At 47.0% G+C, this 26,280-nt stretch overlaps 7 protein-coding genes across 7 annotated transcripts; 2 read left to right on the top strand and 5 right to left on the bottom strand.

Annotated features, from left to right (window-relative positions):
• Window positions 1-206: 206 nt before the first annotated feature.
• Window positions 207-4,963, top strand: BDBG_08560 (uncharacterized protein). Its single transcript, XM_031723613.1, has 7 exons — window positions 207-238; window positions 329-842; window positions 959-1,155; window positions 1,225-1,450; window positions 1,523-1,843; window positions 1,951-2,245; window positions 2,380-4,963. The coding sequence occupies exons 2-7, from the start codon at window positions 774-776 to the stop codon at window positions 2,406-2,408; spliced, it is 1,137 nt and encodes a 378-aa protein (XP_031580840.1). The 5' UTR covers window positions 207-238; window positions 329-773; the 3' UTR covers window positions 2,409-4,963.
• BDBG_08559 (uncharacterized protein) lies at window positions 3,783-4,569 on the bottom strand (the record flags this gene model as incomplete). The annotated part of the gene is made up of 3 exons (XM_002620933.1): window positions 3,783-3,898; window positions 4,101-4,385; window positions 4,560-4,569. The coding sequence occupies 3 exons, from the start codon at window positions 4,567-4,569 to the stop codon at window positions 3,783-3,785; spliced, it is 411 nt and encodes a 136-aa protein (XP_002620979.1).
• BDBG_17789 (glutamine synthetase) lies at window positions 4,880-9,212 on the bottom strand (the record flags this gene model as incomplete). The annotated part of the gene is made up of 8 exons (XM_002620931.2): window positions 4,880-5,957; window positions 6,173-6,424; window positions 6,628-6,647; window positions 7,444-7,468; window positions 7,567-8,256; window positions 8,353-8,405; window positions 8,458-8,714; window positions 8,786-9,212. 8 exons carry the CDS (start codon window positions 9,210-9,212, stop codon window positions 4,880-4,882), a joined length of 2,802 nt encoding a protein of 933 aa, XP_002620977.2.
• On the top strand, window positions 9,194-11,255 carry BDBG_08556 (glucose 1-dehydrogenase). The gene is made up of 6 exons (XM_002620930.2): window positions 9,194-9,512; window positions 9,564-9,745; window positions 9,884-9,972; window positions 10,033-10,572; window positions 10,671-10,854; window positions 10,996-11,255. The coding sequence occupies exons 3-6, from the start codon at window positions 9,926-9,928 to the stop codon at window positions 11,050-11,052; spliced, it is 828 nt and encodes a 275-aa protein (XP_002620976.1). The 5' UTR covers window positions 9,194-9,512; window positions 9,564-9,745; window positions 9,884-9,925; the 3' UTR covers window positions 11,053-11,255.
• A 960-nt stretch (window positions 11,256-12,215) lies between these two features.
• BDBG_08555 (Rad21/Rec8 N terminal domain-containing protein) lies at window positions 12,216-15,183 on the bottom strand (the record flags this gene model as incomplete). Its single annotated transcript, XM_031723612.1, has 7 exons — window positions 12,216-13,055; window positions 13,140-13,739; window positions 13,801-14,287; window positions 14,392-14,526; window positions 14,614-14,754; window positions 14,908-14,944; window positions 15,165-15,183. The coding sequence occupies 7 exons, from the start codon at window positions 15,181-15,183 to the stop codon at window positions 12,216-12,218; spliced, it is 2,259 nt and encodes a 752-aa protein (XP_031580839.1).
• Window positions 15,184-16,739: 1,556 nt separating this feature from the next.
• BDBG_08554 (protein Arg-6, mitochondrial) lies at window positions 16,740-19,712 on the bottom strand (the record flags this gene model as incomplete). Its single annotated transcript, XM_031723611.1, has 3 exons — window positions 16,740-16,795; window positions 16,913-17,153; window positions 17,256-19,712. 3 exons carry the CDS (start codon window positions 19,710-19,712, stop codon window positions 16,740-16,742), a joined length of 2,754 nt encoding a protein of 917 aa, XP_031580838.1.
• A 416-nt stretch (window positions 19,713-20,128) lies between these two features.
• Window positions 20,129-21,981, bottom strand: BDBG_08553 (vesicle-associated membrane protein 4). The gene is made up of 3 exons (XM_002620927.2): window positions 21,551-21,981; window positions 21,021-21,252; window positions 20,129-20,892 (listed from the first exon to the last, which is right to left on the bottom strand). The coding sequence occupies exons 1-3, from the start codon at window positions 21,656-21,658 to the stop codon at window positions 20,876-20,878; spliced, it is 357 nt and encodes a 118-aa protein (XP_002620973.1). The 5' UTR covers window positions 21,659-21,981; the 3' UTR covers window positions 20,129-20,875.
• Window positions 21,982-26,280: the final 4,299 nt, after the last annotated feature.

Raw genomic sequence — 26,280 nt, 5'->3', positions numbered from 1 at the left:
CTCTCACTAGATATATCGCAAATGATTTCACGGAGTACAGAAGAAAATGAATGAATGGTATTTACTAGAGTAAACTGACGACTGGTTCTGTACCGGGGTATGTACATACAAACCGGTTGCATGTGTGACGGTAATCGAACAGGGTACGGCGTATGTATGGGATGATACAGAAGTCAAACATCGCCCAACACAGATCCCAAACCAACCAATACGGTGTCCTACGCTTTTACCTGCCCCGGTACTATTCTTACCCAACCCAACCCTAGACTGATAAATACGCTGTAATGACGAAAGATACGCCGAACACTGCTGATGAAAACGCGGGCAGGTGACGCTGAAAAAAACCGGAAATCTGTGAAATAAAACCTGACCCCCACCCCGAGTTATAATACCTGACAGACCTCTTCAACTCTTTTTGACCTCGTTCAAAACATTCAAAAACACCAAAACACCCAAAACACCCAAAACGCTTCCCAGCATTTACTAAATATTTCCTCGTGTTGTACGCAGTATTCGTCTGCTGTATTCGGTCTCCGCCTGTATCCCTCGTTCTCGTGTGTTATCTCGCTCTGTTTCTTCCCTCGCCCTCTTGTTTCCGCTGTATCTCTTCCCTATAATCTCTCCTCCCTCTGCTGCCGCCTTTCTGCCCGCCCGGCTGCCCACCAGGCACCGTGTCTTGTCCCTCCCCTGACTCTCTGCTAACCGTCAAGACGTCGTCCCTCCTGGATCCGTCGTTTCTCCTTCCGCATCGCGTTGCTTTCTCGATTAATACGATGGGTCGCACCGTTGACCAAGAGGTCCACGCGGCGTTCGTCGAGTTTCGTGCCAAGGAAGATGATAAGGTGAAATTTGCCTGTATTTGCTTGTAATTATCGTGGGTAATAATAATTACGAACAATAACTTTACTGACCAGATATAATAAACCACCCTTTGCTGGTGCTCTGTCTGTATCTATAGTGTCTCTCCGTTCAATGCATATACTGCCAGCAGATCAGAGCAAAGAACACGAGTCGACAGAAGCAACATCTACTCGAATGTCCCGCGCTTCGCGGCCATAATCCTCCCCATCCGCAGTCCGCCCCTACCAATGGCGTAGGTCCCGTCAATGGCTACGGGGCGGCTCCAAACGGGCCTGCTGGTGGCCCCGGTGCTGGGTCAGCGACAGCCACCCTCCCCTCTGCCAGTGGCTCCATGATGGCCAATGGAGTTAACCCTCATAGCAGTGCTCTGCAGACTCCTATGCAGAATCTCTCCAGTCGCCCGTCTCTCCCTTCGCAAGCTGCTCCTCCCCCTAGCGCATCCTCCGCAGCTCCCCAGGCGCAGCAACGAGCCCACAGCACCCCCAAGTCTTCGAAGCAGCCCAGGCAGAGCACCTCAAGCCTGCCGGCTCCCCCTCTCGACGATGTACACGCCGCCTTTGTTGAGTTCCGCGCGAAGGAAGAGGATAAGGTGCGTAGGATCCACTCGCGCGAGTAACCGCATACTGGATTGTGTATAAGACTGACTAGTTTGCAAAAACAGTGTCTCTCTGTCCAATGCATATACTGTCAACAAGTCCGTGCGAAAAATACGAGTCGACAGCGCCAGCACCTGCTAGAATGCCCGCCATATCTGAATGTGATGAAAGACTCCATCCCCGCCAATAACCTCCAACACTCGTTCCCCGAAGGGGATATTGCCCGCTCTCTCCAGCTCCCTATTCCCACATTGGAACTTGACTTCCGTATGAGTCTCAAATTAAATCCAACGGTAACGGTTGGACAGGGCCTCTGGGGACAAAGAGACTGGGTCACGTTTGTTGGTGGTCAATGGGCGGGAAGATGGGGTAAAGGAATTGTTCTGGTAAACTATTAAGCCTTCCTTTAACACCTTTTCCTGACGTTTTTCTTTCAATCTCTCTTTCTCTCTCTCTCCAAATATATATACTAACTGCATCCAACCATTTTCAGCCCGGAGGACAAGATTCGCAGGTCGTCGTCAAGGAGCTATCCACACACATTAAAGCAAACTACCTGTTGCAAACTGCAGATGAACCGCCAGCGTTCATCGTCGCAAAGACCACCGGCTGGATGACGGGCGCAAAGGACGTTTTGGAGAAACTCGCAGACCCATCTATGGCCGACTCCGTTAACCCCACCACCTATAAATATCGCATTAACATATCTTTGGAGACGGGCGACGAGCGCTACGCATTCGTCAACACTGTCATGTGGGTTGGTAGTGGTTGCCGTCGTTCCTCAGAGGGTAAGCAAAGACTTCTCATATTTTTTGTATCGTTTTTACGACCATTATATAATATATATATATTTCCCTCTCGTAGTCGACAACGCGTTTTATCTGTTCTAGTGGCTAACTCCGCTATTTTTTTTACCGAACAGTTATTTTCGATGCTTTCCGCATCACCTAAATGGAACGAGCGACGATCCTTGTATTCGTTCCCTGTGATTTGATTTTATATTTTTACTTGGCTTTTCTATGTGGGGTAAAAGCTAGGATTTTACATCAAACAACTTTCTCTCCCCATCCCCTATTCACTATGTCTTTTTGAGTCGAAACAGGATGGTGTCAGTGGCGAACTTAGGACGATGTCTTGATGTCTCGATTTTTTTTAATATTTATTTTCAATTTGATCTCTCGGGGCTAAGAGAAACTGGGCCTCTTGCCCGGGATGCGTTTTTTCCGTGCGCTTTAGTGATGGGGTGATGATATCTTGTTTTTCCCTTTGAAAAATCCTTTTTATTCTCCCGTCTATCTACTTTCTAGTCTTTTTTCCCTTGATCTTCTACGAGCGCAAACAAACAAATACCACCTATCGTGCTCTCATTCTCAAATTTGTGTTTTGATATTATTTTATGTCTCGTCGCCACCTTTTATATTTTCCATTTTATTTACTTTTATCTTCCCTTTTATCTCATGTTATCCTCCTTTAATTCTAGCTTGCTACTATTTTTTTTCGACATGGTTTTGATGCGCCTTTTGCTTCCTTCTCGTTTCCCCCGAATGACTTAGGGCTGTGACTAATCCACCCTGAGACCTAGCCCTCCTTTTTTTCCTTTACCTTTTTTTCCTTTTTCGACTCCTTCCAATCCTCTTATAATTTGTATCTTTTTGCTTATTCTTTTCTTTTCATGTTCAATTCCATTATTTACTATTTAACCACTTCATGTATTGCAACCAGCAGTCTTCATAGTTTGACAACTCTCTACATGTATCTGGAGCATGGTTATTGTTTTTTATTACTAGTGCGACACATACGAGACGCGAGAAAATGTGTAACTAACTAACTGTTAACTAGTGGTTACGTTCGTTGAAGGAACAGCTACTTCAGGTGGTCAAAGTGTGTCTGTCTGTCTTTTTAAACTCCACCCTTCTTCCTTTCAACTCCTGATATCCGCCATGCAGGAGATCACCTGTCCGGCGATTGTCATGTTCTCTTTTTCACCCGGCATCGTTTGCACATATCGGTGATGAAAACAATCTAGCACAGCAACCTTCTTCAAATAGTTATTAGCACGGACGCTCTTCCTTGTACGGACTGACGAACCCAAAAGCAATATTCACGGTCCAAGGCCAATTCCTTGCACGCTACGCCTCGTGCTGAAAACAGCTCCTTTGAGTGGGCTGAAGCTAAAACGGTTGCTCTTTTATACAACTATCCGGCTTCTAGAAGATAAAATCCCCTGCTTAGGTGGACGACGCCCTATAGGCTCCCGATCTATATAAGTATACTCTGTAGGTGAAAATGCTGTTCAACTGTTGATGGTAGGGTTGGAATTGCTATCTACAGCGCTATATCGCTATTTGTCATGGCAGCTGCGAAATATTCCAGCCCAACGCGCGAAGCAAAATCGGCGAAGGGACGAAGTTTTCGGCCGCGCATAGCTTTGTCAAAACCATCTGCATTATACATCTCATGTGTTAGACAGCGGCCGCCTGTTACTAAACATAAAGACACTGCTCACACCTGCTCTATCTTCTCTTCCTACCGCAGTAGTTCCCAACAAACATGTCTGCGTTTTATTGGGAGCCCAAGTTGCCGGGTATTCTGCAAAGATAGAGCCTTAGGGATTCAACACCTGACTACAGAGTAAATCCTCACACAATTTCCTCCGCGATGAAAAGTCGTCTGCAGATATGGATGTCAAACACTTAACTCCTTCAATCTTGCCCCTGGAAGCCTCACTGCCCATGCCACATAAACTTTCTGTATCTGCGGTCGATTCTGCCACTGTCTCGTACTCACTGTACCAACATCTCCTGATTATGGAGTCGATCATTGGCTCCCGGTTCAACTCTGGAAATATCATCTTTTGTAGCAGATCCATGACAACAGGCCTGTGCTCCTTACCAGAGCGATTGTCACCGACACACTGATCACTATAAACTTCAAATCCATAATTTATTAGATAGAATAGCAAAACAAAGCGCACATTGCTCTGTTCGTGGGACAAGTAGGCCTGTCTTTCTTGTGCACAGTTCCCTATTCCACTCGTATGGTGCTCTGGGATTACTGTGCGTATATGAGAGAAGAAATATTTTGATATGGTGGCAGACGCACCATGGGCCATGATGTGATACCGATTGCCCAGAATCGCGGGCGCAAGCGGAAATGGGAAGATCTCAATGCCAAACTAGAACGCGCCAATATAGCATTTCAAGTGCCTCACTCCGTCCTTCGTAATCAATTACATCTAATTCTTGTTCAATGGATAATCTCCAAATATATTCGGCTTTCCTTCCAGGCCCTTGGGGATATGGTATGATGTTTATTGGGCAGAAGACCGCACAAACTTAATTTGAGCCAATAACATTTGGATCATTTCTTGCTTCCTGCAGTATCCTTCTCATGAATTAACCCAGGTTTGGATCTGGCCTTCTTTATCTGCTCCCACCAGGGAAAACCTCTCTCTGTAGTTTGTTAACCCAAGGTAGCAGAGGTTGATAGTACTCAGTAAAATATTTCTCTCCTGATATAAGGAAATCTCTTTCATCAGAAATCTCCTCTTTTTTTGCTTTTGCTAGTGCCTCCATGTCCATAAAATTCCATTTCTCAAACTCTTCAATCACCTTGCCTTTGCCTGGCCCTTTGTAATGTATGCATATCCAGAAGAGTTCCCAGAAAAATGAGTCAAGAGCATGCATAAAGGTGTGTTTCTCATCTGCTAAAAGAACATCAATTGTTATAAACACTAGTGTTCCAGTTTTTCCTTGATTTCCTGAGAAACCCTCCCACTGCACCCTGATTGCAAGATCAAGATCAATTAAGAAAGATTTCCATGACAAATTATCTGCCTCCTCATTGATCATGAGATTATTTGGAGAGATATCTCCTTGAAGCAAGCCGGTCTGTTTATATAGGTCCTTGTACCCCTCAATGCATCCCTCCAGGGCGGCACGCAGGGAGACTTTCGAACTTGCCTTATATATTGGTTTTCCATAATCCCGAACAACGACACGGCGATGAATCCAGTTAGGCATTGAGTTGTGAGTACCAGCTTTTGTTGAAGAAATTGAATGCCGTTTGCTCGGCCGCAGTGATGAATCAATTGAAGTGGAGTAATGCTTCTGACTGGCGACACCGCCGCTCCCTCCATCCTTTCTCCCAGCATGAGAACCCTTTCTGCTCAACACTGATCTGGAGCTGCTGGTTCTGTAGTTCCCTGACTTTGTGACATCTAGGCCTCTCTGAACAGTGTTGCAGATATCATTGTCATTTTCCCTCACACAAACTGTCTCATGGTGGTAGTACCTTGCCACATTGCTCACTCCTTTCTCTGTTACCTCCCGCAGCAACACTCCCTCCTCCTCGCGCTCCGGATACTGCCACGAATCTTTGATGACGAGAGGCATCCTGGACTCATCTCCATCTAGATGTGCCTTCCAGCAGGTCGTCGCCCGCCCGGTGACACAAGGAGCCCGCTTCACCACTTCATCAAAAATAAGTCTCTCTATCTGGCTGTCTCTCTCTATCTCGATGTCCATCAGCTGCTCATGCTGAGGTACTCAAGTATCACTGATACAAACTGAAAGCCCTTCTTATTGATATCAAATGACTTGGAAGCTATCCTGCCCAGATGACCAAAATTTCAGAGCCTCATCTTTGATCTGCAGAGGGTGAAACCCAACACAGAACTGCAGGAGTCATGGGCTGTCATAACCTCTCTGATGTACCTCCCCAGGTCAAGCCATGCCTTTGATGGGACATCATATGAGATGTCATTCTTCAGCTCTCCCAGGCCCAGGATCTGTGACCAGTGGCAGCTGGAATCCTCACTGGCATTGGAGTTGTTCACAAAGCCTATGTCCAGCTTGCAGTCTGCAGTGGAACCTGTGAGGGGTTGGTACAGCTGCACAAGTAGCTTTCTTTGAATCTTTTGATCAGCTGCATATTCCTCAAAGAAGCATACTAAGCCTGAAACTCCCCTATGAAGTTGTCAATAAGGGCCGACAGCCATTGCAACACATCTAGTTCCTTGGCATCTTCAGGCCACCCTCTCCAGCCAGTCTCCTCACTGTAAAAAGGATCTTCACCTCCCTTGCATCTTGCAAAAACTACCTGGGCTGTAGGCTCTAGCCACTCAATGGTTCCAAAATATGTCTTGTAGAAACCCGGTATATCCACATACATCATAGCATCAAGCTTCTCCTTCAACACTGCACATGTTTCCTGTACTCAGTTGAGTTGACAAAGCTACTTGTATTCCATAGCAAGGGAGTTTGGAGGAGAGGTAAGGGCAAGTGAGGAGGGGGAGTAGTCTCTGTAACAACATCATAGACTTTGTTCCAGATTGTTTCATCAGATTGTTTGTGGATCAATTTCAAAAGGGGGTGTAGACAATTGATTTCAAATAGGCTTGAGCGAACTTCTGAAAGAAGGGCCAATATATCATCAAAAAGAGTTCCACGTCCTCTGCCAGAAGGAAGCTCAAAACAAACAGGATGGGTTTGTAGAACTGCCAGTAATTGAAGCAGTCGCTTCTTGATCTTGTCAGCACCACAAGCTGAATGCCCAGCACTCAAACAATTGTACAAATCGCGATATTCTTTTAGTCGACTGCCGATAGGATGAGAAATTATCTCCAATTTCGAGGACGCCATAACATAATAGAGATGATTGGCAGTCAGATAATTTTCTGGATGTTGGTTGTGAAGTTGTAGCCACGCCAGAACAGAACCGAACCATAACAAGAGCAGTTCCTAGTCATGTGATTGAAGAAACTCGGAGCTAGAAAACAGGAATATACGATGAACTACGAATATATCTACCCATGCATTGAATGGGGATTTTTGAATGGAATGTCAATTGGCCATACGGTTTATACGGTGTATGTCGCTCAATAATGTTCAGGATGGTATATCTATAAAAGCACATTCATAGGTTAACAATAACAAGATTCCCCCGTCCGTCGCCCCTCTCTCTCTCGAAACGCAACCTTCTAAACAGTTTCGATATACCGCTTAACTTCCCTACAACATGGTCCAGGAGTGATTAGCGTTTTCCAAAGGTAATATATATGAGTCAAGAACAGAAAGGGGAACCCCAGAAAGATCAAAACCAGACTCACCAATCAGTCACAGCTTCCTCCCACAGCCGGATCTCATGTTCCCTCGTCCCCCCAAAATGATCTACAAAGGCATCTCCAAAAACCTCCCTCGCAACACTCTCCTTTCGTGTGAAAACGGCAACCGCTTCCTTGAGACTTTTAGCCAACCGCGCCCCTTGGTCGGTTGAGCTGCCCACCTCCGCCCCTCGAGGCAGCGGCGGAACAGGAAGCGCGAGCTTCTTCTCCACCCCGCGCCAACCTAGCGCGAGGATAGCCGCGAGGACATAATGCGGGTTCGCATCTGCACCGGGGACCCGCACCTCAAGACGTGTGCCCTTCGGGGACGAAGTGGGTGGCGTGATGACACGGATAGATGCAGCTCGGTGCTCTAGACCCCAGGAAACGGTGACGGGGGCCCAGAAGTTCTCCACCAGACGCTTGTAGGAATTTATGGTCGGGGCGAAAAGGGGCATGATGTCAGGCAGGCCGTCGAGGACGCCTGCGAGAAAGTGCCTGCCCATGTCGGAAAGGTATGCTACATCGGAATATGGGGGTGAAGGATCGGGTTCGTCGCGGCTGAACAAGTTTATCCCCGTGTCTGAGACAAGGGAGACGTGCATATGTCCGCTGTTTCCCGGGAGTCCCTGCCGTGGTTTAGCCATGAATACAGGTGTTATTCCATATTTGCTGCCAAGGCATTTCACAACGTATCTAGGATTTTGGGATGTTAGTCTTCCTCGCATATCGTATGCTTTCTATGTTTGTAAATTCATGAATCATTGGGGCTGAACTGAATATTTAACTTACTTGAATAACCCCGCACGATCAGCTATTTCTTTGATCTCTCCAAACTCAAGAGCCTGTTGAAGGTTAGGAATTGCAATACGAAGGTGTGTTCAATGCAAAACATACGGCTTCAAATACGCCAGGACCGCTTTCAGTATGCCAACTCTCAATGTCACACTTAAATTCGTGACAGGTGTTGAAGACCCTATAAAAATACTCCTGATTATGCACCGTCCTCGTAAGACTGTAGCCAAACATCCCTTCCGTTAGTGGTGGGAGAGCATCCACTGGATTCTCCCTGAGAAAAGTAGCTGTTGATGAAGAGTTTCGTTCGAGAGCATTTGGATTCGGAGGCGCGCGAAATTGATAAAATTCATATTCCGCTGTGAAAAGGCCAATTAGCAAAGACCATTAGGTTCTGGCGCAATCAGCGGGGAAAGTGAAAACAACATACCACCAGCCATAGCTCTATAGCCCAGCTTCTCCATTTTCTCAGCAGCTGTCCTCAACAATCCGCGCGGACAGGCCGATACAGGCTCCTTGGTATCCGGGTCGAAAAAGTTTATCAGAAAAAAGGGTACATTATCCTCCCACGGTATTCTCCGAAAGCTAGTCAGGTCCGGGATTGCTAGCATGTCTCTATATCCATTCTCCTTATTGCTTATCCCTAGCTCCTTGAAGTATGTATGATCGTGCATATCCCACCCAAATATGACAGAGCAGAACCCGAATCCATCTTGGGCAATGCTGAGAAACTTCCGCTTGGATACAAGTTTCCCACGAAGGATCCCATCTGCGTCGATTCCGGCGAGCTTTACTTGTGTATCCTGCTCGAGAATTATACTAAGATTATCCAGAGTAACCTCAGTTTCCGGCGACATTTCGACCCCGGTCGATACCGTTATTCGCGAAAGCGGTGAAGGAGGGGCAATCGAGGGGCCGTCTTTTGGGGAACGGGATAAGGCTTTGCGGGCTGGAAATCCACGGTTTCGAGCAGCCACAGTTGATCCCCAAGTTGGCGCGAGAGACAGGGAGGCTGGGGGACTCGCTTATCAGTGCTATTGCAACAACACTCGTACTTCTCCTGTCGGCCGGGATCAAGAATGGGGTGTCGTTTAGCCGGCGGTTGCATCTGCCGGAAACGCGACCCTCATCGGCTTCGATTGCCATCATGTGATCGGGTAAGTTAGTTGAACTCAGGCGCCGAAAGCAGCTAACCGGTTTTGATTTAGCGGTATCTCGGTGCTCAGTCAATTAGATAAGACAGGCGGTGACAACACTCCCCTCCTGAACAGCAACCCTCGTCTTTACTTGTTGTGTGGCCATTGTGCGCGTCTCTCCAAGTTTCCTGGAAGGGGACACGTAGAAAAAGAGCTGACTACGCCCATTTCTACTCTAAATTCCTGGCTCCTGAGTAAGCTCCCCATACCCGGATATTCGGCTATCTATACCCGATCCACATCCCGCAATGGAATGGGTGATCACAGTTTTAATAATTGAGGATATGTGATTCATTTCATTGATATTAACTTATAATTCTTCATATTCTTAGATTACCGGCCTCGATTCTTAAGAAAAAAGAACATCAGGCGCCATGGGACGACTCAACGGGAAAAATGCCATCATTACCGGCGCCGCGGGGTAAAGCTCCTTGATCTATGGGAAATGACGACATAGCCATGCTAACGAGACAATTTCTAGCGGCATCGGACTCGAAACCACCATCCTCTTTGCCCGCGAAGGTGCTTCCGTTCTGATGGCGGACATCTCCGAGCCCGCCCTTGAAAAAGCACTCGCCAAAGTAAAGCAACTGGTCCCTAACGCTGTCAAGCTCGAAACCATCAAATGCGATGTGTCGAAAGAGGCCGATGTTAAAGCCATGGTAGAGGCGCAGGACTCGTGGGGTGGATGCGACATCATCTTCAATAATGCAGGCATCATGCATGCAGACGATGCGGATGCCGTCGATACCCCCGAGAAAATATGGGATCTGACTCAGAATATCAATGTCAAGGGGGTCTGGTACGGATGCAAGCATGCAGTTCTCAGCCTGCGCAAGCACAAGAAGAAGAAGGGTAGCATCATCAACACCGCCAGTGTCGTAGGGTTGGTTGGAAGTGCAACTCCTCAGTTGGCTTATACCGCTAGTAAAGGGGCCGTCCTTGCAATGACGAGGGAGTTAGCAATCGTCCATGCTCGTGAGGGATTTAGATTCAATTCTCTCTGTCCTGCACCTTTGAAGTAAATAATTCCTCCCTCCACCACTCACCCTTCTTCTTTTTTTATCATTTGATTTTGAACGAGCACAACTACAGAGCCTAAACTAACAATACCTCCAGCACCCCTCTCCTGCAAGACTGGCTGGGCGATGACATTCCCAAGCGCCAGAGACGCGAAATCCATTTCCCAACGGGCCGTTTCGGCGAAGCGATCGAGCAAGCTCAAGCTGTTCTTTTCCTAGCTAGCGACGAGAGCAGTTTCGTAAACGGCACTGATTTCGTAGTTGATGGCGGAATGACCAAGGTCCGTTACCTGCATATTTAACCTTTCTCTCTCTTCTCTCTTTTTCCTCTCTCTCCCGTATCACGATCTCTTTCTCAGAATCAACCTTCCCCATATAGATTTAACTACATCATCTAACATGAAATATCAATTTGTACATAGGCATACGTGACCCCCGAAGGACCCCCAACGTCAGCTCCCAAAAACAACGCGAGCTAAGCACATCCTACAGGAAGTAATAAATAATACTGCATGATAGATTTCTAGTAATACATAGAATGGAAATCTCCTTCTTGCATTGTTAGAACGACTATCTGCGTGTAAAAAGACAAATTCTGACAAGCCCGACAAGAAATTATTTATATATATATATATATATATGTTCATTTCTTTATAAACTTTTTTTTTTTTTTTGAAGTAAACGGCTTGACTACGGAGTAGATTGAAAGGGTAAAGAAAAGGTGTAACTTACTTGGGAATACACTGGTAAAACATCATTATTCATCCATTTGGGTACCGTATGGGTATATTTTTCAGTGTAAGTAATTCTGTGGATATGCGCGTACAGTACCATGTACCGTACGCTTTAACTACATACAATACATCCACGGATCACATGGGAGGAAAACAAAGTTTGTCATTTAAGTGACCAGCGCCTGCATCAGATCTTGAGGACGCGGCAGTCAAGAGATAGAAATAACTGAAACTCGAGCAAATTCTTCCGGAAAAAATGCATTCTCATTAAACGAAAGTTACTATTAGGTATATATCAAACCATGAGTCCTGGCAAGAACAATAAGTAAAGCCGATGTAGGAAGATGTAAACGAAATGAGTAGGGGGGAATTAAAAAATAAATTGAAGCAAAAAAAGAAGAAAACGAAAATACAGAAAATACAGAAAATTTCTCATCAAACTTGAAATATTATCACCAGTGCTTGCGTGTGTGTGCCTTGCCCCGTATTTGCATATAGTTGTATTTGCATATTAAATAGGGAAGGTAAGACCGTAGATACATAACAGAAATAACAGTACTGAAATTAATAATAGCGGATATATGCATGCACCCTTCTTGCTAAAAAATGAAAGTGGATAAGTGGGGACGGGAGTGTAACTTAAAAGGGATCCTGCCTCGTTAAGCAAGCTACGAGAGGACAATCAACAACGCGGGAAAGTATTAAAAAAGAGTACTCAGCGACCGGTTTTGTTGTGTAGAAGGGACGAAAATACCAGGGGAGAGAGGAGGAAAAGGGAACTTCTCCCACTATTCGTAAATAAGGCGGGTTTCGAAAAGAAAAAGAACACTTCACTCGCTTATCATCCTTAGTTGAACAATCGAAGAATAAAAGGTGAGAAGGAGGGCGTGTATAGCGTTAGTCCTCCATCACACGAGCCACATGAAAATTTCCCCGAACTCCCCCTGACCATCCTCGGATCGAATACCCTTTTCCTGTCTCACGTGCAATGCCCCCTTAGTCGCCAAAGTGAGGGTATGAAGCAGTGCTTGCGTGGCGACGATGCGACTGTTGACTGTTGATGGAAGGAGGGTGGAAAATGAAATCTCCACGGTAGTAGTGGGAGCAATAGCATTGTCGTGATCGTTTTCATGACCGCCGCTCTCAACAGTACCAGCAGCAGCAGCTGGGGCGTTTACCTTCTTCTCGCCCGCTTCTCCAATTTTACTTTTGACAAAGTCGAGGAAATTCGCACTCTCCTGATCAAGGGTTGCTGCAAGCCACTGTGACTCAGCGGCCGTTTGCGTATCAACCGCTGCGGAGGGCCCGTAGAGTTCAAAGGAGTCGTGATGATGGCTACGGGTGCTAGCCAATTCACCGCGCCCAGTCACCGAGCTGTCGAGGTCCATGTTATCCCCTAGATTGGATCTTATGTCGAATTCCCCGTCGTCCATGATTGAAATATCCCCCATACCAGGGCCCATCATCCCGCGGCCGGCCAAGGGACTGGCGCTTGTCATCCGCCCCATGCGCCTTCCTAATGCTGTTGTTGATGGGCCGCCCATGACGCTTCCGTCATGACCGCCGCCGCTGGCGATGGAGCGAGGTCCACCAATGCTGGAATAACCCCCTACGCTCGGGAGGAATTGACGAGAGTGGATAGAAGAGCCTGGCTGGGATCCTCGGATTGAGGCGGTGATATTCCATGGCATCTGGGATGAAGCATCGTCGTATATAGGCAGGGGCGCATGGCGGCCTACTTCAATGTCCTGGAGCCGTGGATTTAATTGCTCTGTTAGTTTGATGGAAATAACTCAGCGGTTGAAGAGAGTATATCGGTCAACCTGTCATACCTCAAATCCGATGCCATAGCCATCGTCATGTTCAGCTGCATATCCGCTCCCAATTTCATCCTCCGCAGCTCCTCTCATACGCACATTTCTTTCCTCATCTCCTGAATCAGCGCATTTGTCCTCATCCCAGCTTCGTTTGCGGCGGGTTGTACGAATTTTGGTTCCTGTTAATGCGGCTAGCAGTTGCTCTCCGGAGAATATGTCCAGAGGATGCTCAAAATCCGAAACACCCAAACCAATGTCCACGCAGCAAATTCTGTCCCCCATTACCCAGGATACAGCATTTTTCTTTGCTAGCGTTATAAGCCTATTGTTTTGCTTTAGTTTTGTAGCGAGAGCCATGTTCTGTGCGTAATCTGAATTCCATTGTGCTAGGTCAGAATTCCTCAATTCTGGGGGGTCATCGAATCCCAATGTTTTGATAGTCCTCTTCCTTAAACGCTGCTCCACTTCGGGGGCTTCCGATGATGCCTCAACCACCGGCTCGAAGTTAGGATCGGCAGCGGAATCGAGTATTGAAACCGGATCGCCGGAACCAAAGTTGCTATGCCCTCCATCCCTTATTTCCACATCATCGTGAAGAACCATCTGGTCCTGGAACTGTAGCAGGGGAGGGGGATGTCAGCGCATGCGGTAGATACCACTGTCAAATGGAGCTCACCTGATCTTGAAAAGCTTGATACTCTGCCTCTTCCTCTGTCCTCAGCCTGGAGTTGACGTTGGTGGCACTGCGGCCAGAAACTGCTATGCATTTATCTTTGGGGGTTGGATTCACTGGTAATTCAACTATATTTCCGTCGCCGTCGAACTCGAAGTCCGGTTGCAGCAAAACACCAGTCTCTTCTGCGAAGGCAGCTGGAAGCTCAAATTGGGCTTCCTTTCTAACACTGCTGCCGATATCACTGGGGAACCCAGAGGCACCAGCACCATGTCCCCCTATATCGGACGACGAGATGTTTAACTGAAGCTGGCCATCAGAAAATTGGCTAGATTTGCTCGATGGGGCCAAGACACTTGACAAAAGACTGGATTTTCGAGGAGATCCGATGTCTAAGGAGATGTCCAGAACAGATAAATCTACGTTTAATCCTGGGAGCATTAGATCGGGTATAAAGGAAGGGTCATCCGGAAGAACGAGCTGGCTAGGTCTGAAATGGATGGGTTAGTAATTGACTATACGTTTTATCTCAACAAACAAGGCCATGGACTTGATCACGGGAAACCCTGAATAATGGGGGCTACAGTCACATACTTCGCCTTCCCAGCACTGGGATCCAATCCTGTTGAACGGATCTCCCTCAACATCGCTTGCATCTTATCCCGCATTGCCTGTGCGTCCATCAACGCATATCCGCACTGCTGGTGATACACTCTCGAAACCCCGTATCTATAAATCGAAGCCCCAGTCCATTTAGTAGAAGGCCAACTGGCATAAATATCAGAGTGATGATAGGATTTCCCTCCTTAAACTCACAGTAAATTGCCCTGTAACCTCAAGGCCATCGGTGCCTCTGGACGTATGATAGTTTCGCAAGCTTTGGGGACATCGACATCAAGAATGGCCCTGCGATTAACTTTTCTCGCCGCAGATTTTGCACCGAGGGTCGCAACGAGCCTGTAAATGTAGTGTTCATAGTACAACGCATCAGTTAGGGGGTTTTGACATCAAGGGAGAAAATGCATAGACATATGCAATAGAGTAAATCCAACACACGACTACTCGAACGAAAAACGGGACAGGAACCGGGATTAAATAGCATCGACCTACCAAACCGTCGCGACGCCATGCTCGCGGGACGTGAGGACTGCACGTCAGGCACACATTTCATCAGCAATATGTTCCGTCTTCTCTCACAGAGTATGTGATACTGCGCACACATGAAATCCCCGCCCCCGCCCTTTTTTCTTAGCGGTTTCAAAATAACACGTTTGTCCAACCATCGCGTTCCCAACTGCTAAAATTTGCAGTGAATGCGGATTCAGAGCAACAAATCGGGGTGTCTCGAATTGCGAAAAAGCACTCACTCTCATGGCTGTAGAACATCTTGCCAAGGTCATCACCTGCGCGCACTTCTTATCGTGCTGCTTTCGTGTGCAACGCGCAGAATGAATGATATAGGGGTAATTTTGATGTAATGTCTCTTAGCCCAACCTTTGTTAGTATGCTGCAATCGCCTGTAGATATAAGTCGCCCTCTGTCCTCTCTTTACGTGCTGTTCCCCCTAACTATGCTGAACAATAGGGGCAAGGGACTACTAAATGTAGACACCTGTAAACGTAAGTAGATATGATATGTGCGATGAAAAGACTGCACGAGTGTAAAAACGAGGAGACGAGAGGCGTGTCGAGTGAAGATGAGAGAGCGACGTGGCGGAGGAAGAATGAAGTAGAAGAGCCGGAAAAAAAAGGGGAGGGGGGGGGGGAAACGCGTGACAAGAACCCGCGTTGGGCGGAGCGGAGTCACGGGGCCACGGCTCGCGGAATGCCATTCTATATTGGGAGATGTACATGTACATACTGAAAAGTGTCCTGTACAAAACCACTTGATATATAGGTAGGCTTACATTTAGTTGTCCTTCCTTGATCCGACTATTTGCATAGGACTCCGCCAGCTCCTCGTTCACAGGATGGGGATTATGTAGGAAACAACAAGAGGAAACAGATACCTAATCAAGCAACCAGGTATAGCCGAGTTATCTGATTGATCATTAATTCCCCCTGCCTGTGGAGGTGTCGGAAGCGGGAGAGAGAAAAATTAAGAGGAAAAGGGGGGAGGTTGTATATCTTTTTTCTAGATATACGCCCGAAGATGGTACGCTCACAACTGCCCGTTGCCATCTCCATCCTCCATTCGGCAGGGGAGGAATAGAAACAAAGAATTTCGCAGGAAGGGTATCTTGGAATTTTAGCCTATACCATCTCTGGCCATTTTCTTCTTTTCTTTTTGTTTTTTCTCTTTCTTCCCGAATTACATCTAATGATGAGAAAAATCAGAACAAACCTGGACAGGGGAGGGGGGGGGGGGGGCAACAGCCACGGCCCCAAAAGAAACAGATGTCTATGCATGTGGCGACGACAACGAAGAAGATCAAGCTCCAAGAAATAGAAATTTCTAATGACGCCCAAAAACAGCAAACGAGCCCAAACTGTCAAGGGTGGATAGGTGGAAACGTATGTGGTCCTCTTCCCCTAAGGAAAGTAAGTTGACGAGAAGAAAACGAGGGAGGGGGGAAGGGAAATTGATCATATGTAGGGATCAATTACCGAGAGAGAAAAAAAGAGGGCGAGAGAGGTAGGAAGAGATACCAAAACCAAAATAATTGATTGCCACGCCGGGGTGGGGGGGTATGCGCGGTATATCTGCACAGGGCTCAGTTACACAGATAAGGAGACAACACACTGACGGAAAAAAAGGGTGATATAACAAGGATGATATAGAGACATAACACCGGAAAGGACAAAGAGGATGATCTTGGAAAATCGTTTAAATAGCATGCGCGAAATACTGTGACATGAATAGCCTTTCTTCTTTTTTCTGCTTGTGACATAATTTGTTTGAAACTGGTTCAGGCTAAATTGAGCTCGCTCACTACCTTCGCTTTAGTCCAACGGGATGCCTTCGTATTCTGAATATCCAAGTGCGAGATTCATGTTTTCTAGTTTTGGCCAAGTGTTAGCACAAAACTTTGTGTTATATCAACACAAAATGTATCAAGCTCAAATGGTTAAATAGAACACGAGAAGAAAAAAAGATATGTAGCTAGGAAACTTACGAAGACATTGAGTTGCTGCTCCTTTCAGCAGATTATCAATCGTGGCGCAAACGACCACCCTCTTCCCTCCCGAGTGGACTGCGAAGCCTCCAACCTCAACTCCGTGGCGACCGGCGATGTTCTTCACAAGTGGCGCCTCGCCAACGACTTTGACAAGCTTCTCGCCAGCGTATCTATCCTGGTAGAGATTACGGATGTCACGGGATGACATTGTGTCCTTTAGGGGGATGTTGATGGTGTGCTATACAAAAATATGTCAGCCAACCGCCAGAATAAATAAGAACACAGAGATATTAGGATTCTTTTTTTTTTTTTTTTTTTTTTCCCTAGAAAAGAAACATACATGAATACCCTGGAACCACGACGCGACATGAGGAATAAACGCAACCTCAACGCCAAGTTGTGTGCTAATCTCCCGCTCGTGGATGTGGTCGGTCAAACTATACGGGATGAGGTTGTTGGTAAGGTGCTCGACATCATTCTTCGGACTGGGCTTCGTCCCCGCCCCCGAATACCCAGACACACCGAAAACAGTGGGTCGCCCATCAAGGTGCGGAACAAGGGGCGCGATGCCTACTTGGGCAGCCGTGGCGTAGCAGCCCGGGTTGGAAATGCGGAGCGCTTGAGCGATGGAGGCACGGCTCACTAGCTCGGGCAGGCCGTAGGTCCAGCTGCTGTCAAACCGGTAATCAGCGCTGAGGTCCACGATGACGGCTTTCTCCTTGTCGACCTGGTCGATGGCGTCGACGAACGGCTTGCAGACGCCGTTGGGCAACGCCATCACCCAGCAATCGACGTCGCCATTCTCGGCCATACGCCGTACATCGTCGGCGCTGAGGTTCTCGTAGATGATTTTTCGTTTGCTGTAACCTTGCAGCTCTTGGCCGGCGAGTTCGCGGGAAGAGACGTGTCGGAGATCCATGTGTGGGTGTTCGTTCATAAGACTGATGAGAGCGCGTCCCGTGTATCCCCGCGCGCCGATAAGGGCTACACTGGAGGGCTTGGTGTTCGACACATTTTTCTGGCCAAGAGGGGGGTTTGGGTTGGTGGTAGTATATGATCGAGAAGACTGGTAGTTACCAGCGCCAAATGGTCGCTGTCTTTCCGCACGGAGGATGCTCGACGCGGGAGAGGTTGAGAATGTGCGTTTCTGTTGGCCTGCTAGTCCAGGGGCGACGGGCTGTCCGGACGCAGCCTGTGCAGCCTGTTGGAACTTGGACTCGAGAGCATTACCGCCAAGCATGTCGCTGCCATGTTTGCTGAATTCCGCGATGAGCTCTTTGATTTCGTCACCGCTTTCAATACCACTCCAGAAGAGCACTTGACCACCGCGGCTCAAACTCCCCTGGGCTTTGTCAAAGAACCATGTTAGGTTTTCATCATTCTCATTAACGGTCCAGACGAGCTTGGGGAAGTCTTTCTGGATACTGGCAAAAACATTATCCGCAACTTGCTTCAGCCATCCAGCCTTGGTAATGCTGAGAGTCGTCAATTGAGCAAGAGACGAGCCAGGCTTTGGAGGCAAAACCACAGCTAGCGCTTCCATAGGCTCGTCCAGGTAGGCCTTGAACTCGCTGTTTTTCAATGACTCCACATATCTATCAACGGTGGCTTTGGCATCCAATCCCTCACGGTCACGGACGAGGGCATTCTTAAGCAATTTAATGTCCTCAAACTCATCCAGGGAAGATTTGATATGAACCTTGTTGCCTCTGCGGATCAAAGTCCCCGCTCCGGTATCCGTAAACAACTCCTTCTGCAGATCCGCAGGATGGATGATAGCCACGCTGGACGTTCGAGGAAGATCCATAAGCAGCTCTTTCATTTCTTTGATCTTTAGTCTGGTGCCATGACGCACCCACCACTGCTTCATCAGATGATCGTACTCCTCATCCAGGTTAATGGCAGAGATCTTCTCGCCAGTATCACCATTAAACAACCCTCCCTTCTCCGCAAGATAGACAATCTTTAGCGGCTGCAGCGCCCTCGCAAGCTCACCAGCAGCCACGTCCGCGTTGACATTCAGAATCTGACCCTCGGGTGTCTCAGCCATGGAAGTCAAGATGGGCAGGCATCCAGCGTTAATTGCAGCCTCAATGGGAGCCTTGTTAACGCCATTAATCTTGCCGACCAAGTTATACCTTTCCTTGTCAAGATAGTCCGCCGAGAAGACGCCCGTGGTAATCGGTCGAGCCCGCACACCCAGACTCTCCAGCTCCTCCACCAATTTCAGATTCTCCTCCAGGAACAACGACCTCGCAAGCGCCAGCGTCTTCCCATCCGTAACCCTGATCCCGTCTTCGAATTGCGGTTCTACTCCGGCAGCTTCAAGCATTTTATTCAGCTGTGGCCCAGCGCCGTGGACGACAATCGGATAGAGCCCGACATGGTTGAGGAAGGCAAGAGCAGACGATAAAGTCTGCAGATGCTCTGTGATGATGGCCCCGCCAACTTTGATGACGGCGAACTGCTGCGAAGAGACAGAAGTGAAGTGGGATAGGTACTGCTGGACCTCCCTCTTGGACCCAATGTTGCTCAGTAGCTGGACAACGGTCGAGCGGGTGGAGAGATGCGGCGGCAATTGGGGGGAATAATGGCGACGTTCAAGTCGGGAAGAATGGGAGGAGGAGGATAGAGACAGATGAGACGACGCGGCTGTAAGAGCAGTACATGCTGGAGTAAATCGCCTGGTTGCTGCTGAGGACAGGAGTCGTCTGGCAGGGACGGAGAGGGATATGAGGGGGTGTGCGAGAGCTCCCTGCGCACCAAGCCGAGCTGCTACCATCTTGCTGACAAACATGCGGCAGCTTTCAGAGAGGTAAGGCAATGCTAGAATAGACTATAGCCAAATTGAGTACGGAGAGATTAGATGCACCTTGGTATCTTAATGGATAGGGTGGCAGACGGGATGTTGTGGTTTTTTGGGGAGTTTGTTGAGGGTAAATTTTTGTGAACTGGAGGGATAAATATGACTGGGCGTCGAGGTGGGCCGTTCCCGGAGCTAATCTGCGCAAGCGGTAAGTTACAACAGAGCGAGGGACAGAGAAGAAAAAAAAGAAAAAAAAGAAAAGAAAAGAAAAACTACAAAATCCGCTTAAAGTCTCCAATAATTTTATCTATCAGTAGAAAACTGAAAAATCAGATGTTGACGCTGGCTGGGCTTTTGGTCAAAATTTTCAGGCTAGAAAAGTTGTCGCTTCGAAACTCAGTTTTCTGGGGCAAAAATGACGGAGATTGATTGATAAGATTGCAAGACCTGTGTGGAGCCATTGACTTTTTTATAGCGCTATGATTCCAGAACGTCTCCTATTGCCGTGTCTAGTCTAGATTTGGATCTTCAAATTTCATGTATTACAATTAAACCCAGGATTCTGCAAGGGGGTACATTTTGACTCTCCACCCAGCCTTGCAGCGTCTGCTATCCCTCACCGCTGGTTCAACCATTGAGTGGCCTTACAGTTCACTTGTATGCTTGATTGTGGGGCTTTTTCACATTTCATTAGTATAGCTTCTAGCAGCAAGGAATGACACACAAGAATGAGAGCGGGAAGGGAACAACAACATAAAATCGCCAGTATCATATACAATTCCATTGCGTCTGCCCCTAGGCCACCCAGTTCGTTTTAACGTTTATTTTTTTCACGGGATCTGGCCAAAAAGCTCGCGCGTGTATCAAGGGGAAGGGTAAAACGCAAGGGAAAACGAACAGCATAAATGACCAAGAACAAAAAGGGAAACAAGAAAAATTAAAAAGCAACTTGCGCCAGGACAAGGACATGACAGGAATAACAAGACAGAACAAGGAGTATCAAAAACCATCGGACACAAAATTCATCGACCCGAAGGAACGCAATCCGTGAAAACCAGCCACTTCGCTACCGACGTCAGAGGGAGTACAGTTAGGGAACGGACTAAGATCCGTGCTTGAGCGAGCATGCGTAAGAATGCGACCGCCGGCCCAAATTACTTATTCAATACAACTACAAAGTACAGTTAGTTATTAAAGTTTCTACGCACCAAAACAACGTCCGCCAAGGTGATAAAAAGACAGTGCTGGAGATATCCGAGCCATCCAGGAGAGTGGGGGGAGAAAGGGAATGTCACATACCAGAAGGCACAATAATAATAACAAGCAGAATAATGATGCCGACAATTATGCATATGCGCATCTTGAAGTCCTTCCACCACATCTGCTTTCTCACTCTGTTGGCGCCGCGACGGAATCCCTGGGCGGAAACAGCCAAGTTATCGGTCTTGTCTTGCAACGAATCGAGATTTTCGCCGCGCTGCGAGACTTTATTGATGTTTTCGCGCATTACGCCGACGGTATCATCGATTTGCTAGAAGGAGAGAAACGACAAGGATAATGAAGGTCAGTGAAATGGATTTTTTTAAAGAGTAAGAGCGAATTATTGTTGGCTAAATCGGAGAGGGGAAAAGGCTCTCTCTCTCCTTCTCCCACAAATCGATGGATAGAATCAAGTCCATCGACTTGCGAAAGAGGGCCATAACGGCGCAGAACCTTCTCGATTTAGGCGAAGTAGTTTCCTGCGATCGCAAATTGAACGGATGTTGACCTGAGCCGCGCACGCCGGACAGTTACACGAAGGAGAGGGGGGGAGGGGGAATAGAACCCACCGCTTGGAGCGCTGCTGTTCTCTGATTTCCACCATTTGCACTGTTTCCTGGCGGTTGGTTTGATCCGGAAGGGATATAAGGATCGTAGGGTTGTTCACGGTCGGCCATGGCTGATGAGGATTGTGAAGGGCTAGGTAACAGCGATTAAGAAGGGGCCGGTTGCGTGGCAGTTGGATAACAACAGCGATCTTTTTTTCGTTGGCCAGCAAAGATAAAAGCGTTACGTCGAGAGCGATGTTGTGGTGTGTCTGGGGATGTCTTGTCTCTGGACTGCACACGGCGGGTATCACGGGGATAGCAGTTGGGGGATAGAGGCAAAGGCGGAGGATGGGAAACGAAATGAAGCTGATGAAGTAGTTGGAAGTTGATTGAAGCGATGGGCGAAGCGATGGGGGTTCTGACAGCCAAGACTTTCCGGATCTGGACTGGGCGTGTTCCAGAAAAATCTGCTTATATAAGCCCATCCCCGTCTCCACCGCGTAACCTTACTGGTACTGTATTTCACATGATATTTTACGCGCGTACGGATGTTACCCGACCCTGGGAAGAAGACCTATATATGTATGTTACAGGGCTGTGTATTGAAAGTTATATACGGCGTTGTTTCCAAAAATACCCCAACACAACCACCCCCACAAGGGGCTGGATGCGGTTTGAGGAACAATGAAACCAAAACACTCATTATTGACTTGACCAAATCATGGAAGAAGGAAGCTCCTCGCTTGCTTGATGGACTGGAAGTATTGTGCAGCAGCATATATGTATATATGTATGCGTATGGATGTGCAAAAAGACCTTGTGCTCTAGGCCTGCACTTCCTCATCTGAATCGTTCGATCCAATATTATGATTCCTACTTGGCTGGGGCTGAGAAACAATGGACACCAACCAAGCAACCTATCCTAGTGTTGGCCTGGATACAAAAGAGCAGTTTATTAGATGCTATTGTTGTTGTTCTTAACTATTGCTCTGGGAGGAAAGGGGCTCTTTCATTCCTGGACATGGTACAGTAATTTTACTTTCTTTTTCCCTTACTCTCCTTGTTGCGCTTTTTATCTATTTATCTGTTTTCTTATTTCTGTTACACTTCAAGGAGTTGTCCAGGATTCTTCATCTTTGTGTGTTTTATATACTTGAGGCTTGAGCGCGGTGCTAAAAATACCACAACATTCTCCCTGAATGAAAGAAAGAAGCCCTTTGAAATGTCTGGACGATGACGTGCCTTTTGAGCCAGGCACAGCCTTGTCATCATAGACAACAAGCAGACCTGAAATACCTTTCTCTGCTTCATATATATCAGCCCTTTTGTTGAAGGTCATACTTTTGGGCCAGAGCCAAATCTAATACATACCCTCAAGCTCAAGAAAAAAGTTGGCCTTGAATTTTCACAGAACTTCTTGATATACAAAGGAGAGAACATTTAACTAATCACTCCATACTTGAAAGAGTCTGTTGGTTGTGGACAAACACTAGAGCTATGGGTGGCTGGAGATAATAACTTAATATTTACTCCGTAATGTTTTTTATCTTAATTACCCTCCTTCAGCAAAATAAAGAATTATAGACATGTCTATCTCTATAATGGCCATAAAATCCATCCATCATTTTTTTAAAGAAGTATGAGATGCAAATTTTGCTATGAACAGTCACACTGAACAGCAATGAACTCTTGGGAAGCCACAGGTTAATATACCTAATCCATGCTCCTGTTGTCCTCCTGGCAGTTGAAACATAAATACCCCAGGAGACTGGGAGGGGAAAAAAGGAGACGATTCGAGCCCAATTGCCTGCTGGTGTTGTGTGTTGAAATCTCCAGGCAAATTTACGGACCTGCTAGGGTTCGGTTTCTTTTATTTCTAGGGTATAAGAGGGAGCTGAGGGTTAGCATGACTGTTATTTATTTATTTATTTCTTATTAATAGCTCCCCCCCATGAAGAAACTCTGCCTGGTTAAGATGGGCCAGAATCGAACTGCCAAATTGAGGTGATTAATGATCTTATAAAACTAATAGGTGCTGGAGTTCATACATAAGTGTGTTCACTTAGCATTCATGGCGTCGCTGGAAATAACATATATAAAACATGGCCTTGAGAGAGAATGAATCAAGATTCGGCATGTAGCCAGGCTGAATGTCGGATTCTTGAGAACGGTTCCCATGGGCCATTTCACATAAATAGGCGCTTTCTAACCTGCCAGATCCAGGCTCTCAACTTTCAAGCCCTCTCGCTAGATTCTAGTTTAATTCACTGCTGTGGGATATCTCTAAGGCTAACCTAACCAACGCCTAATTTTTAACTTTTTCTGTCACCCGCGGCCCGCTGGGGCATTCATCTCCGGCGCAGTAGCCATAATTGCGGATCGTGTCCACTATGTATTTCCCGTTTCAACGGGTTTCCATGAGTGCACAAACACACAAACCTCTATTCACAGCCCTTTCACGCCGTCGGTTTCCGTCCATACACAATCGAAAGAGGCACATACGAATGAATAAGTCCGATCCGCCATGGCTTCCCGCAGCTTCGCCAGCAGCACTTGCACCTCCCTCACATCCCAACCCATCACCCACGTCAACAGCGCCAACGCCCACCCATCCACCCCCTGCAGACACTCCAGATAATAAAACTTACCCGCCTCCTTGAGCGCCTTCTCCTTCGGTCAGGTGCCCAGGGGCATCTTCAACTTCGTCTCCGTGACGTCCACAAAGCCCGCCTTCTCCATCTCCTCGCGCTGCCGCTCGATGATCGTCGCCGTCTTCCCTAGCCGCTCGCCCGCTTCGCGGAACTCGCGCTTCATCGCGTGCTTCTCGGCGGCGGGGATCGAGCCGTCGTCGCATTCCAGCCACACCGCCCGGTTGAACACCTGCACGTAACCGCCGGGCTTGGTGGTTCGGTAGCACTGCGCGAGGAACTGAGACCAGTCGGGCACGCAGGCGAAGAGGTCGCGGGCGTGGATGAAATCCATCGAGTTGTCCTCGCAGGTCCAGGGGTATTCGGTGAAGTCGTCGATCATGAAGGAGACGTTGGGGGGCACCCAGGTGGGTTGGGTGGGGGATAGGTCGGTGCCGATTACTCTGGCTTGTGGGTGCTCTTCGGCGAAATCGATGGCCTACGCAGGTATGCCCCGGTGTTTTCGTTAGTGCCGCCCTAATATTTTAGTGGCATTCTAATGTTCATTCTGGGGTGCCGCGTCTCTAAATATCCTCATATAATATAAGAAGCAAGCTTCTCATTCATTATTCTTATTCCATACGTACGCGATTCCTATACTCATTATTATCATTCTCTGATTCAATATGGACTTATTTGCTATTGCACCTCCACCATCAGAACCTCCTGAACCTCCTGCTACTCCTCCAAAATGATTGACCCGCGATCAACATCAAGATATCCTTCTTCTTCACAGACTGAATTGGACCTATCAAAAGATCTCTGATCATCTTGAGATTACTTATCATGGAGTTCAATACACCTGTGAAAATGAAATAGCTACTTCTAAGAAGCATACTGGCTGTCCTAGTCAACTTTCTGAGGAGCAGATGAATAAGATTATAGAATTCATCTCTGTCTTCAAAATCAACTGTCAAAGGTCATATAAAAAGCTCATTGTTGTTCTTCATCTTGAGGTCAATGAGAAGTGTCTGAGAAGAGCACTAAAGAGAAGAGGTTATTCTCACAGAATAGCTCTACAAAAGTCACCCCTATTCATACATGTTCAGAGTATTACACTTCAGTGAGTATTGAAGCATCAGAATTGAATATTTGAGCAGTGATCTGTCATTCTTTGAACTGATGAGACTTGAGTTAAATCTGGCCACTATACAAGAACCTGGGTAACTCACAGAGCAGGAGAAGCACTTGATCCTACCTGTATAATGGATAAGATTCAGAGAAAACGGGGGTGGATGTTCTGGGGAGCTTTTAATGAAATTACAAAGAGACCCTGCTTATTCTGGGAAAAGGATTGAGGAATCATTAACAAGGTAAGATTCATCAACAAGATAATATGATTGATTAACAATATTCTAGAAATAGTGCTAATCTATTCTCCTTCTAGACCTCCTATCACGAATGTATAGTCCCTCTTATCCATGGTTGGATACAAATGAATCCTGGATTGAAATTAATACAAGATGGAGCTCCAGGGCATGCTGCAGCAGAGACTTCTCAAGATCTTCAAGAACATGGAATCACCTCTATAGATTGGCCGCCATATTCACCAGATTTGAACCCAATTGAATCTGTATGGAATCTTATGAAGCAGTGAATACAAGAGAATCATAGAGATGAGAAGAATCTTTCTTCTGATACACTTTAACAAGTGATTAGAGCTGTCTGGGATGCTATAACAGAGGAGCAATTACAAGAACTTATAGCAGAGATGCCAGCTCGCTGTCAGGCTGTTATACAGGCAGGTGGTGGCTATACTAGATATCAATATGATTCTACATTGATTCTATGTATTCTGCTTCATAATGAAAAACGCGCTCAAACGCGAGAATGCCACGGATCCCCCGAGAATGAATGTTAGAATGCCACTAAAATATTAGGGCGGCACTAATGAAAACACCGGGGCATACCTGCGTAGATGCCTAGTTTTTTTTTTTTTTTTTTTTTTTTTTTTTTTTTTTTTTTTTTTTTTTAAAACCGTCAGTCCATTGGGCTCGCTATTACTTGGTGGGACATTATTTGGGGGGGGGGGGGGGGGGGGGGTTTTCCGTTTTTTTAAAAAAA

The sequence above is a fragment of the Blastomyces gilchristii genome, assembly GCF_000003855.2.
Source record: "Blastomyces gilchristii SLH14081 genomic scaffold supercont1.25, whole genome shotgun sequence".
Classification (NCBI taxonomy): domain Eukaryota; kingdom Fungi; phylum Ascomycota; class Eurotiomycetes; order Onygenales; family Ajellomycetaceae; genus Blastomyces; species Blastomyces gilchristii.
This window is presented reverse-complemented; position numbering and strand designations above follow the sequence as displayed.

Coding starts and splice junctions, on each gene's coding strand:
- BDBG_08556 (XM_002620930.2), top strand. CDS start 9,926: ATGGGACGACTCAACGGGAAAAATGCCATCATTACCGGCGCCGCGGG. Junction 10,573..10,670: donor CTCTGTCCTGCACCTTTGAA/GTAAATAATTCC, acceptor CAATACCTCCAG/CACCCCTCTCCTGCAAGACT. Junction 10,855..10,995: donor TTGATGGCGGAATGACCAAG/GTCCGTTACCTG, acceptor ATTTGTACATAG/GCATACGTGACCCCCGAAGG.
- BDBG_08560 (XM_031723613.1), top strand. CDS start 774: ATGGGTCGCACCGTTGACCAAGAGGTCCACGCGGCGTTCGTCGAGTTT. Junction 1,156..1,224: donor GCTGGTGGCCCCGGTGCTGG/GTCAGCGACAGC, acceptor CCCTCATAGCAG/TGCTCTGCAGACTCCTATGC. Junction 1,844..1,950: donor GGGGTAAAGGAATTGTTCTG/GTAAACTATTAA, acceptor AACCATTTTCAG/CCCGGAGGACAAGATTCGCA.
- BDBG_08553 (XM_002620927.2), bottom strand. CDS start 21,658: ATGGCCGACCGTGAACAACCCTACGATCCTTATATCCCTTCCGGATCA. Junction 21,253..21,550: donor GAACAGCAGCGCTCCAAGCG/GTGGGTTCTATT, acceptor CTCTCCTTCTAG/CAAATCGATGATACCGTCGG.